Raw genomic sequence first — 16,488 nt, forward strand, 5'->3', positions numbered from 1 at the left:
GAGGGCTTTATTCTGTTAATCATTACATGGATGTGTGAAAAAGATAATCATTGCTGATTTATTATATAATGAATTGAATTTAATGCTTGTTCCTTTCATTTTGACAATGATTTGTATGAAGTAAGTTGACATTTGTATGCTATGAATAAGCTAGCCTGCTGCTTAAGCATTTAGTGAGATGTATGATTGAGAGGAGTGAGCGAGTGAGAAGGAATGGAATTTGTCTGCCGACACTTGCTGAACTTTCCTCAATCTAGGATGAATAAAATCCTGTGGTTCACCAAGCTGTGTCATCTTATATACTGCCCTGTTGGTGTAGTTTTGCACATGAACAGTATGTTCTCTGATGAAGGGTTATTTAGGACTGTATCAGCCCTTTCCTGCCCCCACACAGTCCTTTTTGAGAGGGTGTCATGCATTGCTGGGTGAATGTAAAAAGGCCAATTATTTTTTTTTTGTTGCTGCCATTGTCCTCACGCTACCAGGAAATAACTCGACCCTGAAAATGTCGATAGTCAGACCAACAGATCCAACAAATCGGTGGGTGTTTCGATCCATCTCCTCTCCCCTTTGCTTTCTCTAGCGCTGCAGCCGCTGATGTAGAGCAACGGTGCGTTTTACATCACTCACTGCCTCAGACAAAAGCGCGTGTTTGATCGAGATTCCTTCGAGATGTGAACGATGCCTGACGAATCATTTATAAAAGAAAATGGTAAACCGAACAGGTCAAAGTGTGTGGATGGGACCGTCTGGAAGTAGTCGATGTTTGTATATAAATGTTTGTAAAGAATATTATATGGTAGTTCTGAACACTATAACTTAATTCTGTGCAATTCTTCCTCTAGAAGTTCCATTGTCACCCATGGGTTTATTTATTGGGTATGGATTAGACGGTGCATTGGATGTTTAGATTTTGTTATTTATGTTTTTGTTTTTTTTTGAAATGGTGGTGATTCACTCATTCATTTCATTGACGTCATGTTATATCATATTGTTGTACTTTTCTTTTTGCTGTGCTATCATATCTGTGGCGCCAGAGTGTCTGTGTTCATTTCATGGCTGTTTGAATACAAATCTCTTCCTGGAAACTGGAACACAAAATTAAAATCCTTTTTAAATCATCTCGTTTTTATGTCCATATTGAGTTAACATTCCATGTTTTAATTTCACTTTCAAGTTTGTTTTCAGTTGATATCACATTACACCGCCATCCTCAGACGATAGAGGGAAGCTGCAGAAACATTATTTTAAGTTGAGTATAACAAAGATTTGATGACTCAATAATCAACAGCATTTTATAAACAAGAATTCTTTATTTTGATAATAAAGTTGTGTTACTGTACTACTACTCACATTTGAACAATTCAGGCACATCCTGCTCATTCTGCTGTCGTAGGAGTAAGGATACTAGTTACAGTTTGGCAGTTTCCTAATCCATCTGACATAATACTGATAAAACAAAGTCTTTGGTTGTGAATGTTGTCGATAATAGGAGCTCGGAAAAATTCCCGATCCAGGGTCAGATCTTATCTCTGCGAAGGGGGTAAAGTAAGAATTCATTTTATAAACAGGGTTTTCTGCAATTTCAGACCAATGCAGGTGGGAGCGGAGGCTCTGAGGCAGCTCGCTGAAAGCGCCCAAACATCAGCCCAGAGCTGCTTTTCTCTTCCATTCACGAGGAGAGTTCTAGATGTGCTTGGTGTGTAGCATCTCGGTGAGTAACGAGTTGCAGGGCAGGTCTCCCAGTAGGTGGCGCTGGTACAGGTACTCCTCCACCTGCAGGCTGATGCCGCGAACCTCCGGCAGCCGGAGAAGCAGCTGGCCGAACTTATCCGGGTGTCCTTGGTGACTGAGTTGGGTGTGCTCCATCAGGGCCCTGTTGACTCTCTCCTGAGTCTCCTCCACCTGCCTGCGGCTCTGCACCGACTTCACATCTAGAGAGCGGAAACAGTCCTTTAAAGGATACGTTATTTTACAAGTCAAGTTCCGTTAGAACATTGCCTGTCATGGGGAGGCTCTCGCTGCAATGCCACATGACAAATTGCTGCATCTCAAACATTTTAGATTGTACTATTTGTGCTATACTACGAAAGAAAAGCACAGTTTACGGAGCTCCAAATAGGAAAAATTATTTTCCACGTGGCAATTATGGCCTGCGATAAGCAGTCAGTGCGCTGTACATCTGCTGGCCCATTTGTCTGATGAAACTGGCATGGTTCTAACACTGTCGATGTTACAGATATTGGGGAAAATATTGTCTGTGTGAGTCGAGTTCACGCTTTCAAGGCTTACCAGGGTTAAACAGAACTAAGTACTTGAGGCAGACAAACTCCGGTTTGTCCAACTGGAGTGCCTTCAACTTGGAAACCAAGTCCTGGGTCCTTGACACGAGGCTGCTCAGAGTCACTCCTGCCTGGGAAAGTATGTTGAATACTGCAATCTGCGACACCGAGGCAGCCAGCGATCAATGGACAAGTAACGGGAAGCGTATTAGACAAGCCTGTGCAATGAATATATGTTGTTTTCACCGAGGCATCACATGTTCCCCGCGTGTTGCAGCTGCATTGTTAGCGCAGGTGACTCACCTGTTGTCCAGTGACCAGGTAGATGCAGCCCTCTTTGCCGTAGGTCACCTGTCTACTGAGGTGGTCCAGGACCAGCAGCTCACTCCAGCAGCTCTGCAGCAACACCATCTGGTCTTCCACCTGCAGGGTTGAGAGCCGACTTTAATAGCCTCCCAACATTGTTTGCGCTTCACAGACAGCTGTGGAGTTTGCCGCCTGTTCAGCAAATCAGCTGTAGCAGTCTGTCCCTGTTTTTTCATTACCTTCAGGTCCTTGAAGAAAATGCTACTCCTGGCCCACTCCACCAGCCCAAAGAGAGTGAGGTCGGCCATTTTGCACATGATACTAAAGGTGTTGAGGCAGTCGTGTTTGCCCCTGTTGACCTGCTCTCTTTGCAGACTTGCCAGCACCTTGTCACACAGCCGGCCCTCATCCGGCTCCCCCTCCAGCAGCTGACCCAGAAAGTTGGCCGAGGGATTACAAAGTAAGGTTGAAACTGAAGTCGGGAATAAAACAGGAGTCATTGGAGCGGTTGAATTTGGTGTTGAATGGGTGGATGGTAATGCCGGGCTCGGTGGTGGAAAGAAATTGCTTGCAGATGAGGGCACTGGAGAGTTCGCAAGGGAAGAGGCGTAGTTGAAAACCGTCTCTCTTCTCTCCTGAGGGTCTCCATGAATGTTAGGTGGGTACAGTCCGAGATAGGGTGGCGCTGGAGGCGTTGGCCCCCGGTCTGTGCTCATCATATAGTCCTGGAGAGGGGTGGTGTCTGATTGGCCAGTGCCGCAGGGAAACATTTGGGATTGGTGGAAATAATCTGAGCGCAGGAAGGCATTCGAGTGACCAGTCATTAGGTGGTCACTTTGTGGTGTGGGTTGGCATGTTTGCTTCATTTCCATTTTTATTCTGTAGGGGGCAGTGCTTCTCCGGTCGTAAACTCTCTGCTGTTTCATCTGCCTGTCCCGACGGTAGAAAGGGCCAAACTTGTTCCTTCCGCCTCTCATACGGTCTGCTCGCACAGCTGAGGACCAACAAGAGACAATACACCATGAATCCACTGGAGAATCTAAAATTACCAGCTGCACATATAAAATACAGCTCTGTAAAAAAAAAAAAAAAAGAATAGACAAAATTATAGATATAAATAAATATTAAAAAAGTTGCATGAACTACAACAAAGAAATTACTGCATAAAAAACCCCAGAATTGGTTTATTTTCGTTAACACAGTTAACGAAAATAAACCAATACTGAAGTCATAAATGTGCCGGAAAGTGTTGTAAATGGGTCGCTGTGAAGAAGTGAGGCATTTTCTATTTCCGCTGCAGACCTCTCAGAGGTCAAGTTCGGTCTCCAATAAAAAGCCGGCATGTATTATCTGGGTCATTATGGCTCCCACTAGAGCTCGTTTACAGCGTGATAGATTAGAGGCACAAGGGAAAAAGAACATGCAAGGCGATATCTGTCGCAATGGAGTGGAATGCATTGCTGGAGGTGGGCCTGCCTGGGTGTTTGTTTGCTAACCTCATTCACAGAGGGGCCGGTGCGCCGAGGTTTGTTCTTGAAGTGCCGCGCGACATAAATAAGCACAGTTTAGTACCAGCACCAAATTGTTCTCCAGATATCACATTTAGTCATTTTTTTATTCTTATCTATCAGGCTTTTGCTTATAAAAATTTTCTCTTGTAGAAAATCACCTTGACTTCTTTACGTCATATGGCTCGATGTGTGTGTGTGTGTGCGTGTGTGTGTCTGTCTGTCTGTGCGTGTGTGTGTGTGTGTGCGTAAGAGATTTACCTTCCCTTTTCATACCCACTGCCAGGCACTTCTGGAAGCGGCAGTAGGGACAGCGTTTCCTCTGCGAAGGGTTCATGGGGCAGCTTTGTCTCTCAGCGCAGGCGTAATGTTTGTTGTTTTGCACTGAGCGTTTAAAGAAGCCCTGGAGAGCACGAGAGAGAGAGAACGAGAGAGAGAGAGAGAGGGGAGCGGGGGATTTGCTTTTATGGCACCGGTGATAGACTAAGATATCAGCATATGGTTTGCAGGAGCAGAGCTGGCGTCTACCTTGCAGCTCTCACAGGTGAGCAGCCCGTAGTGGTACCCGGACACCCTGTCCCCGCAGATGGGGCAGCTCTCCTCGGCCCTGCCCCTCGGCTCTGTCTTCGGCTCCTGAGCTGGAGAATGTTTCGACAATGAATAAACACCGTACGCATCCTGCGAAATAGACTCGATATGGGAGGTAAATTTTGTATTGACGCGGTCAGGACGGACCCAAAAGTCGACGGTTTGTTCGCGCAGCGTCAACATCCTCACGCAATGTGACGAAGTGTGACACCTGTTGTATGTCAACTGTTCCTCTTACAATGACACTGATGTGGGGATCGAACCCACTAGCCCACCGGAGGGCTACGCAGCCGTTGGCAGTGCAGGATCATCCCTTGTTACGTGCGTGGTTTTATCACCCAGATTGATTAGATGAACTATAATCTCAGACCTGGCCCTTACATAATTATCCACGATGATACAATGGATAAGGAATCCTCCACCTTCCCACCCCCAAATGTAGCCTCGGGGCCTTGGTGAAACTGATTCACTGCTTGGAATTAACGTGAAACCGTATGCGTATGTTTATGCGGTTTGTTTTAAATCTCCGTCACATAATGAAATGAAGCATGATTCATGCCAAAATAAATATCAGATATTATTTTCGGATATGGTTGAGATGTCCAATACTGTGCTTCCATTGTTATCACTCTGCCCCATTGAAAAACTATCTGACAACACAACCATTTTAAAAAGAGCGTTACGTAGGCCGCAGCCACAGGCCGGTACTCACATGTTGATGTCTCCTCTAAATCCAGTAACACCTGAGGGATTTCGGCTGGATGCTGGGCCAGAGGGTGCGGCTGCTCTAGGTGCAGCCCAGGGAGGTCCATTCCGGCCTTGGGGGACACGGGGACCAGTCCGCCGAGATTGATCCTCATATTAGGAGCCCGAATGCGTGAGACGGGAAGCGAGACCTTGAGGGACAGGCAGGCCAGTCAGTCCCGCCGGACTGATGCCTGTTTGAGGCCCGACTACTGAACTTTGAACCCTTGAGGGTATCATAAAACCTCTCCTGACTGGCACACCTAGCCAGTCAGCCAGTCAGCCAGTCATCCAGCCAGCCGGCCAGCCAGCCAGCCAGCCAGCTCTTCCTGGAAGGCAGCCACCTACTGCCATGCTTTGTGAAAAGACTGGCTGTGTAATCACCGCGGTAAGAGCTCGGCAACACTGATAAGATAAGAGTCCGATGGAGACTATTCGTCCAGTTTTCGGAACCCGCTGACACTCGACTGCGTCGTAATTGTACAATATCTGCAGCACGGCCTCATTCGGCGCCTGTGTACGTTAGAGGGCTGCCATGCAAGACAGCAGCAGATTTGGCTCAGTTTTAGGAGGTAAAACGTGCCAGAGCTTCAGTTTAAAAAAATAAAAATAAAAAATAAAAACTGAGATTTCAGAGCACTCATTTATTCCAGACAAGGCTGCGATCAGAGAGGAGATAAGATCACGCCAGACGGCAGCTAAATCAGCCCATTGCGTCAATTGAAACATCGACGAGATAACGCGGTTCAAGGGTGCTGGTTATTACGTCCTTGAGTTGCTCGCAAAACGGATCGATGATGGTTTTTTTTTGCCCATCCCTCCGCGTAAAACAGCGAAATACATCACATATAGCTCAAGGATATGTTTAGTTCTGACGATTAGAGCGTGGGTTTTATTTTCATGGATGAAACCCGTTATTGTCATTGTGTCGTAGTGGTCGTGGCGTTCCTTCGCTGGCCCGTCGCTGGATTATCGGGTCCAAAGAGCAGCGTCGAGGACGCTAAACGGAGAGAAAGTCGACCATGATCACTGAGTCATTCCATGAAAGGAGTGCCGCTTGGTTCCACAACACTTAAGTCAATAAAACACAATCATCCGCCGACATGTTTGCGGAGCAAACAAATATTAATTAAAAGTTCATTAAGATACAATATTAGAAAATGTTATTCAAAGTCAATAATTAATTTGTTTTTAAAACTTTTTCCTAAGACTTTATTTTCCATGTCTGCAGATAGGAAGTTGAAGTTGTATCACAAATATGACAGAATAAATATGTTGTCACGGTTTTTACGTTGTGTACTTACAGGCGCTAACGGACTGAAAGTACATCGCAGGGCATGCGATGCGGGGAACGAAATCCACTGGGGGGGATGTGACTGGACGGGACTCAGCTGAGGGGGGAAAGACACAGGGACGCACGTGGGGGACTCACTGAGGATATCTGCTGGACGAACGAGGGAACACAGGACCTGGAGGGAGAGAGAGAGAGAGAGAGAGAGAGAGAGAGACTTTTTGACTTTTAAGATTCCTTTATTTGCAGTAAGTCATGTCACAGCAGCAGCAACTTGATCACAAAGAAACCAAAAAAACAGCAGAAAACCAGAGACAGATAGAGAGCTAGAGAGGGGGAACACAGGACCTGGAGAGAGTGAAAGAGAGAGAGAGAGAGAGAGAGAGAGAGAGAGAGAGAGATTTTTGATTTTTAAAGCATCTTTATTTTAACATTTCCTCTAGTTCACAGTTGCAGACAATACAACAAACACACTTGGTTCACTAACAGAGTCCTACACGTTAAAAACAGACTGGAAGCACAGGTCGTCCTCCACCAGGGAACAGATGGCGTCATTAAAACACCACAGCTTGATGAAGACGTCCAGACTCTTCGTCAGTCTGTGAAAGTTAAAATCAATCAAGACTCTGGCCCTGACCAACGCTACAAACACTCTTCCTAAAACACTCTCCTTTCCCCAGAGAGAGAGAGAGAGAGAGAGAGAGATAGAGAGAGAGAAAGACAAAAAGATCACAGCTATCACAGGAAAAATCACAGGTTAACAATGAGGGAATCATCCTGGACTGAGCACAGCACCTCCCCAACACCCCATACACTCCTGAAAGTGTCCAATTTGCAGGTCAGTTTGTAAAACTCAAACTCCACCCTGAGGCGGGCTGAGAGTAGAGAGAGAGAGAGAGAGAGAGCGAGAGAGAGGGGGGGGGGACACAGGACCTGGAGGGAAAGAGAGAGAGAGAGAGAGAGCGAGAGAGAGAGCGAGAGAGAGAGCGAGAGAGAGAGAGGGGGGAACACAGGAGAGAGAGAGAGAGAGAGAGAGAGAGGGAACACAAGACCTGGAGGGAGTGAGAGAGAGAGAGAGAGCGAGCGAGCGAGAGAGAGAGCGAGAGAGAGTTAGAGAGAGAGAGACTTTTAAGGTTCCTTTATTTGCAGTGAGAGAGAGAGGGGGGGGGGACACAGGGAGAAGAAAGAAGAAGAAACAGTCTTTATTTGTCACACGACACTCCACAACACATGCTTGCACACACACACATGCACATGCTTGATGGTGGCCGGTGAAATGGCTCCTCTGCTTTTGACCCATCCTGGCTTGTCCTTCCTCCGGGGGCGCAGCCAGGAGCAGTGGGCAGCGTACGTAGACGCGCCCGGGGACCAGGTGATAAGTGTCCATCGCTGGTCAGACGATGATGGGTGCATGTTTTTGGTGGGGGTCCTTACTGACGTGAGGTGGAGGAAACCCCATGTGAACACGGGGAGAACATGCAAACTCCACACAGAAAGGCTCCTGTTTTTGGAAGATAACCCGCCGGAGCACGGTGCCAACAGCGCCCCAGGCGGGAATCGAACCCAGGACCTTCTTGCTGTGAGGCAGCAGTGCAATGCACTGCGCCACCGTGCTGCGCCACACAAGACTACATACACCGGGGAGAGAAGCATAACAAGGAACCGAATACTGTAACTAACCGAAAAGGGGCAAAACCGTGACATCTCTATTATTTTATCAAGTCAGTCTTAAATCTGTTTCCCCATCCACATACCAAAACATTATTTTAATTAAATTCACTTTTGCCCCCGCCACACCAACTTATTTCCCCTCCAAAAACCAACGAAATGTTGCTTTTCAGTGAAGTCCTCGTGTAAGCCGCTTTGGACAAAAGTGTCTACTCAATGAATGAATGTAAATGTGTAGCAATAAGAAATAAGTGAAATCATCGAGAGCGAGGCGACAACATTTAAGCTTCAGAGGAGCTCAATTCAAAACCTGTTTATTACCCATTGATCAATTGATGTTTTATTATGTTTGACAGGGTCTGTCAAACATAACCTATCCACCCCGCCGCTGATAATAGAGAGAAACATTTCGAGAATTAATTATTTGTGATATTTATATTTACATTTTATTTACTGCTAATTATTAGCTAATGAATTTAACCCTATTACACTGTTAATATGGTTAATTCAAGATTAAATGCTCCACCCCATCACCTCCACCACCCCCACCACCACCACCCACATGTAATGCATGTGTAATAGCTGATAAAAACTATGGCGTTTGTGCCCGAGGTGAGAAAATAGGTTTTCTGGGAAGTTTAACATACATTAAACTTTGAAATTTAAAGAAAATTGATTATTTGTTAAATTATGAAAATAGAAAGGCCCAATGGCACTCACCTCATGGAATGACATCAGCTCAGAAATAATAACGTCAGTAGATGTAAAAATATAGATAGAGTCACATGACACACTATTTGGAAACCAGCGGTTAATGAGATTTTATGACAAATCAGAAAGAAAAAAGCACTTGGTTTGTTTATTACAAAACACATTCCTAAATACTCAAGCAGGAACGCCTTTGACAATACAACATACCAATGAAAAAATCTCTTATTGACTAAATAGAACAGATTGAACTTTAAGACACATCCGACTTAAACACACACACACACACACACACACACTCCCTGTCGTGATGGAAACATTTCAGGTTCTCTGTTCTCTGTGCCAGCGTTGTGTTCTGCAGCTGAAGGTTTTTAGGGAGAGGCAGGCGGGCACACAGGCTCACCCTGGACAACAAACCACACCTCGTTGCGTCTGTTGGTCATCTTCCATGGACTGTAACAACATACAAACAACAGTTATTTTATATATATTTTTTTTTATTTTTTTTATTTGAATAAGTAAAAAAATAAAAAAATAAAATGATATATACTGTATATATATATACAGTATATATACTTTTTTTTTTACTTATTCAAATTTTATATATATGTACTGTATATATATATATACTGTATATATATATACACTGTATATATATACTGTATATATATTCAAATTTTATATATATGTTCTGTATATATATATATACTGTATATATATACTGTATATATATATATATATATATATACAGTATATATAATTGTATTATTATTTTTTTTTACTTATTCAAATTTTATATATATGTACTGTATAAATATATATACTGTATATATATATACACTGTATATATATACTGTATATATATATTCAAATTTTATATATATGTTCTGTATATATATATATACTGTATATATATACTGTATATATATATATATATATATATACACAGTATATATAATTTTATTATTATTTTTTTTAACTTATTCAAATTTTAAAATTATATTTTCCACTATATTCTGAATGTATATCAGAAGAAATATATATACAGTATGCAAAAAAATATTGTGAAAATATACAAAAAAATGGAGCAAATGCTCGGGGCCCCCAGTTTGGGAACTCCTGCTCTGGGCGGCTCTTACCTGTCATAACCGACACCGTAATGGAAGTCGCTGTTATACTGCGCTGCAGCTTCGTCGAGTTTCCCACGGAGAGTACGAGCGTGTGCGCTGTCCGTCCCGGACATCATCCATCCTCCATAGCTGCGGACGTACACCTTCGTGGCCGGCAGTGTGTTGATGTACAGCTGCAGGTCGGTTCAGTTTTGTTCGGTCAGCTCTCGAAATCGGTACTCAAAACACACAAGAAGAGAATTTGAACAAAAAAATAATATATATATTGTTTTTATAAAATCGGAGCCTACTTTGTCATCGGTCGGCTCAGGTGGATCCAGTTGAAATTGAGACGGCAGCAGGAAACTCATGGTGAAATTCTTCTTTTCAAATAGCGGCTTGTTCTCTACCTTGACAACAACTGGTGCGGTCATGTCGATCTTTACACCTGCACGTGGAATGAAGTGAGCTTTATGAATCGGGTGACGGTACCGCATGCGCACGAAGCGGCGTGAGAAAAAACAAATGTTTCTAGTCGGTCGCTCAGGGCCACACACACAGACACACACACACACACACACACACACACACAGACACACACACACACCGTCGGCATTGGCGCCCGTGATGTACTTAAAGAGTCTTCTGAAGGCTTTCATCGTTGCCCATCCCATGAAGACGCACGTCTCGTCTGTGGACACCCACTTGGTAGAGTCGTAGAGGCGCACCTACGGGACATGAGTCTGGAGTCACATTATGGACGTTTTTTTTCGTTTCCAAGATGGCGCTTTATTTTTTACAAACGCTCATTTTCACTTACCTCGTAGTCCTTACCCTGACACAAAGGTGTATGCAGCAGGCATTCTTTGGTCTCTTTGCCACATACCTCAGACTCAGAGGAGCTCCTGGTTATAAACACAATATATTTGAGATTTATAGATACATAAATGTAGAGTTGCAACGCGCCATACCCAATAATCAAAACAAGAGCAAGAACAAGGCCTGCGCTATTGGTATGATGAAATGCGGAAAAAGTGTATCTGCAATTCTAAATGTGTATTTCATCCAGTTAGTTGAAAATATACAGATATACTTCTGTTTTTAACAATAAGAACACAGGAACGAAACCACGCTCACCCCACTCGGGCATCAACCGTCAACACCAGAAGAAAGCCGAGTAGTCCTGCAATGTATACCCTGGTAAACACACACACACACACACACACACACACACACACACACACACACACACACACACACTTTATTAAAGCCTGAATAAACTCGCCTACATAACGCCTACAATATGATGCAGGTTTTTTTTTAACAGAAAGACAGTCTCACACCATTCCCCTACTATTTTGTCTTTCACCCCCAAAACTGCATGAGAAGATAACAGTACTTACATTTTGACAGACTTTCTCTAAAGGTTTGGACCTCGTTTCCAACAAAGGCTGCCGAGAAGCAACTATTTATCCGGCCAGAGGTTATGAAAGGCATTTCGAGGCCACTCCCCCAAGTTCTCACCACACAATTCAAACCAGATGATTGGTTGGATGCGCGGAAGAAAAAAGAAAGGGAAAATAAATTATTTTATGGAAAACCCGAACAAGCGAAAGAGGATGTCTTTCGACAAAGCATAGTTATGAAACAGAGGCGGCGGCGGTTTGAGCCTCATGTGTTGCCGTGAAAAAATTGATTGTGTCATTCACGAAACATGCATATGAAAGACGACGTGAAATATGAAACATATAGGCAAAAGCAGAACATCAGCGTTGTTCCAGTTGGAGGGATCCTGGGTGTCTGAACCATCCTCTTGAGTTATTAGTTGAGCTCCTTATTAATTACGTGTCGAAATGACTACAGCAGCATTATGAGCGAGCTCCGTCAACCACTCACCTATTCAACTAAAACTAAATATAATGGATGGGAACACACACCACTTCAGCTTTCTTCGGGTCTCTCAGCTCCCACTTTCTCTCTTCTTCGTGGTCTCTCTCTAACTGGTAAAACGTGTTTTTGTCGTCGCTCCCATAACGAAGGTCAAAGGCCAAGTTGTGTTCTCGTCTGAGCGGCACGTTGAGCTGACGGAGCGCCCGGCCTGGAGCTGGACGGAGTGAGAGGATAAGCGTCACTTGAGAGTTCCCGCTTTGTTTGCACGTGTTTTCACATGTGACATTATACCTAAAAAGCCCTCCTGCCATTCTCTCACACATCTATTCATCTGCTTGACAATAGAGATTATAGGCTACTCCCACACCCCTGGCCCCGCGGAGTATCTCTGTGTTTCGGGTACAAGGCTGAAATTGGGACAAACGCACCGGTTGTACAAAAGGAATATTGAGGCATCAGGAACACGAGTTATTCCTCTGTAGCCCTAAAATTTTTACTTTTGAATTTTTTTTTGTCTTCGCTGTTTTTTTTTTTTCGTGTTCGCTGTTCTTCACTTGTCACGCCTTTCTGTTTTTCGCCATCCTAACCCTATCCCTAACTCTAACCCTAACCCTAACCTCTTATAAGGCGACGTCACTGTGATTTTTGATGCTGTTTGCAGATGTGAGAATTGGGAAGCTGCCATTTAGAGAGATGGATCCCTTTATGTATTTAAACCAGGAAAAAAGCCAATTCAGGAGAGGGCTTTCTTTAGCAAAAGTGCAAAAAGTTGCGTTTCCAAACTCGCCCCATTGTACAGTACATGGTTTCACCAGCGACTGTGTTTTCAAAGCAGGAAACACTGATTTAAACACCCCACACACAGTCAGCTGTTTTATTTGCGTTAATTCTAACACTCTGTGAATCCAGGGGAGTTTCCTAAACTTGACATCTGGTTAAAAAGCCGGGTGGTCACCCCGGCGCTGTCAACTTATTATGTGTGAATTCGCTTCGGAGAATCCAAATTGGCTTCTTCTGGATGGATTTTAGAAACGGCAAATGAACCATAAAGAACAAAGCATCAGTTTCAAGCCAGAAGTCGCAGTGCCTCCCATACTCCAGGCTTATAATTCAGCAATATTTATAAATCAGGAACATTCATCAAAGTTTTGTGTTGAGGTTCATTTTATAATTACTACTGTTAGAAATTAAATGCATGTGTAATACAATACACAGCCCATTCATCGTCCAGGATAGTTTGACGTTGAAGGTCTTGGAGAAAATTACATCTGTTCCGCACGCTATGTATAAGCTCTGTATTTTACGGCTTTAGCAGAATCCTACACCTTGAATATAGGCTTACCCTTAACATCTTAACATCGTGCCACAATGGAACAAGTTGAGACTATAGGTGGTTTTAACACTGGATTTGTGCAAACATTTAGGAAGAATGTGAAGGGACAGGTTTCACTCCTCCCTCTTTGCCGTTCAGGATCATTTGTGTTAAGGTTTATTTCTCTTTTCACTAGCCTCAGAATACCACATGAAAAGGCAATTCCATGCAATTTGTTTTTCATTTTCAGTATTCAAAGTTCTGCACCAAAATCGCATGTAATTCAATGTCTTGACTAGAAATATTTACTTTTTGTCGAATTGAGGGTTTTTATGCTCACAAATTTCAGACATTTTGAGACTGATTTGAGGCACAGGGCTCTGTAGGTAGGATTTGTTGAAGCATGACTGGCTGTTACATAATGGTTCCCATTGTCAAGTTGGAACAGAACGGTTGTATATATCAAAAGCAAAGCAAATAGTCCAACAAAAAAATGATCACTGACTGATGAGTTTCATTCAAGTTTACTGAGCACTTAATTGAAGTTCCAAGACTGCGCCAGATTTTGCTGAGAATAAGTCAACAATTTAACAGTCACTGTTACATTCACTTTGTGGCAGTCTAGGAGATCGGTGAACTCACACCATAACCAGAGCAGAGAGACGAGGCTGGGCGGAAAGGTATCTTTATTTGGAGGGGGAATCAGGAAAGGGACTACAGGTGATGACAAGGAAAACAAAACTACACATGATATAAGGCACCAGCTATACGTTCTCAGAGCCCTTCTTGTGATGAATGTCGAGATGATAATTCAAGAACCATCCATCAGGCAGTATAGTATGTATGGTTATACATACGTGAGAAGAACACTAGTGGTCTATATAAACTTTTTCAGACCAGGCACCCAAACTTACATAGACTTCAAAGTGCTGCAGAGCCAAAGTTTCTCTCTGAATCGTGGAGTAGCGAAGTTGATGTTTATCAAACTTCCGTGAGAAGTAACTCACTCCTGTGAGTCAGGGCCTTGACCATGCTCCCTTCACACATCACTGCCGTCCACCTCCAGTTTGAGCTTCCGAGCAAATTTAGGTGCGGACAACACAGGCGCACCACACACACCAAGACTTTGATATTTTCAAAAGCATATTGGCACTCTCTGGACCAAGAAAATGACACCGCTGGGCTGGTGTGAGCGAGGAGAGGGACCCCAAGGAAGTGCCGCAGCTCCCACTGCCCACTTCTGGAAGTCTGTGCGGAACAGGGGACTTCCAGCAGGCAGGGCGAACTCCACGGACTGGAGCTCGGTTTAGCCAATCAGTTTTGCAACAGACACTCAACCTCCATTTTCATCATATCTCGCTTGCCAGGGTTTACTCTGTACGCCCGTTGCTTTAATGGCTTAGGGTTTATTAACAGTATATCACGCTCCATAGTGGAGGTCCGGGAAGGAATGTCATGGAACAAACAATGGAAGTCAGGGATAAGGTGGGCAACATCCCGTCTTTGTCCCTCAGACAAAGTGGTACCGCGGCAAATCTAACAGTACCTCAGAATTTTCCAGTCGTGGTGCTTGATGAGCCGCCCCCCGCACGGACAACCCATCCTCATTACCATCAGGCCACTCTGGAGACAGGGGGCCCTGAGGTCGTGGAGGATGAAAACACTGTGGAGTGTTCCTTGGAGTGGTACCTCTTCAGAATATTGACGTGACAAACTCTAGTCTGGCGCCGGCGGTCTGGAGTGTGGATGACGTAATACATCTCACTCAGCTTCCTATTGACAACATAGGGACCAGAAAAACGAGCAGAGCCAGGTATCGGTAACAAAAGCATCACTTTATCAGCTGGCTGGAATAAGCGGACGACCACTTTCTTTTCAAACTGATTATTCATCCTCTCCTGGGAGGAGACCAACACCTCCATGGCCAATGAACAGGTGTGGTTCAAACATTCCTTGAACCATTCAACATAGTCAGGCACACTCCAGAAACACTTCTCTGATTATTCAACATAGAACCAAACAACATTTACACAAAAACATAAACATTGGACGACAACATGTATTGAAAAACAATTAATTAGGTCAGAGAAAACTAGAATTACAACTGGTCACGTGGCCTCTTCCTGTCATAGTTATGGCAGTGAATGAGGGAGGAAAGGAGAGGAAGGCAACCAGGAGGGTGCTGGGGTGCATTTGAAACAGGTGTGGTCGTGTGTGTGTGTGTGATGGGAGCGCCTGTATGTGTGTGTGTATAAGGTGTCCACCGATGAGTATACATGACTTACCCCAATGGGTTCTAGTGTAGAAGGTTGGTATCATGTCGTGGCCCATCCAAAAAAATCCATCCAAACGGGAACAAATGTACGATCCAGGAGTGTTGGTGCAGTTGGAATCAGGGCCGCAGATACCTTTACTTCTCATACACTCATCTAAGTCTGCCAGGAGATATTATTAAAATAGGATAAGACTCGATACGACAGGAACATTATGCAGGGATACAGTAAGTACAGGGAGTGAACGTATGTACAGACTATGCACATCAACGTAAGAAAATATGAATACAAAATGAAAAAAAGTAATAGACAAGCTGAAGAAAGGTACAGATGAGTTTATTAACAATGAAAAAATGAAACATGAAATAGAATAAAAATATAAAAAAAAATAATGTAATATGCAATGTAGCACAAAGTAAGTATGTTCACTTTATCTGGAGTCATTTTGTGTCAGGGTATTTGTAGTTTTACTTGAGTAGAATGTCTGAGTGCTTGTGCTCTGGCCATTTTACATGTAGTTTTATGTATGTATGTAATTTGTGTCTTCTAGTAACGAGGCTTTGATCGTACCTGGAGGGACTGCACAATGAGTTGGGATGGAAAAGAACTCTGAGTCAAATGAAAAATCATGACTGAATATTCTGTAAAATATACAGTATATACAGTATATGTTATTATGTCTCATATGTGTTCTGCCATGCCAGAAATAAAAGTAATAACATCTAAATCTTGATTGAGAAATATTATAATCTTTTGGCTTTTAGTTCTAAAACAATTTACATTTTAGACTTAAATAAATAGTAGAAATA

The 16,488-nt window shown here is 43.5% G+C and overlaps 2 protein-coding genes across 2 annotated transcripts; both read right to left on the minus strand.

The window, feature by feature from the left end:
* Positions 1 to 1,686: 1,686 nt before the first annotated feature.
* Positions 1,687 to 5,544, minus strand: nr5a5 (nuclear receptor subfamily 5, group A, member 5; the record flags this gene model as incomplete). The annotated part of the gene is made up of 7 exons (XM_080010043.1): positions 1,687 to 1,934; positions 2,293 to 2,440; positions 2,586 to 2,705; positions 2,828 to 3,582; positions 4,358 to 4,499; positions 4,625 to 4,734; positions 5,397 to 5,544. The coding sequence occupies 7 exons, from the start codon at positions 5,542 to 5,544 to the stop codon at positions 1,687 to 1,689; spliced, it is 1,671 nt and encodes a 556-aa protein (XP_079866169.1).
* Positions 5,545 to 9,308: 3,764 nt separating this feature from the next.
* On the minus strand, positions 9,309 to 11,648 carry soul5 (heme-binding protein soul5). The gene is made up of 7 exons (XM_080009291.1): positions 11,608 to 11,648; positions 11,342 to 11,401; positions 11,025 to 11,109; positions 10,812 to 10,932; positions 10,516 to 10,652; positions 10,235 to 10,398; positions 9,309 to 9,548 (listed from the first exon to the last, which is right to left on the minus strand). Coding segments are annotated over exons 1-7 (651 nt in total). The 5' UTR covers positions 11,610 to 11,648; the 3' UTR covers positions 9,309 to 9,466.
* Positions 11,649 to 16,488: the final 4,840 nt, after the last annotated feature.

The sequence above is a fragment of the Zeus faber genome, assembly GCF_960531495.2.
Source record: "Zeus faber genome assembly, chromosome: 11".
NCBI lineage: Eukaryota > Metazoa > Chordata > Actinopteri > Zeiformes > Zeidae > Zeus > Zeus faber.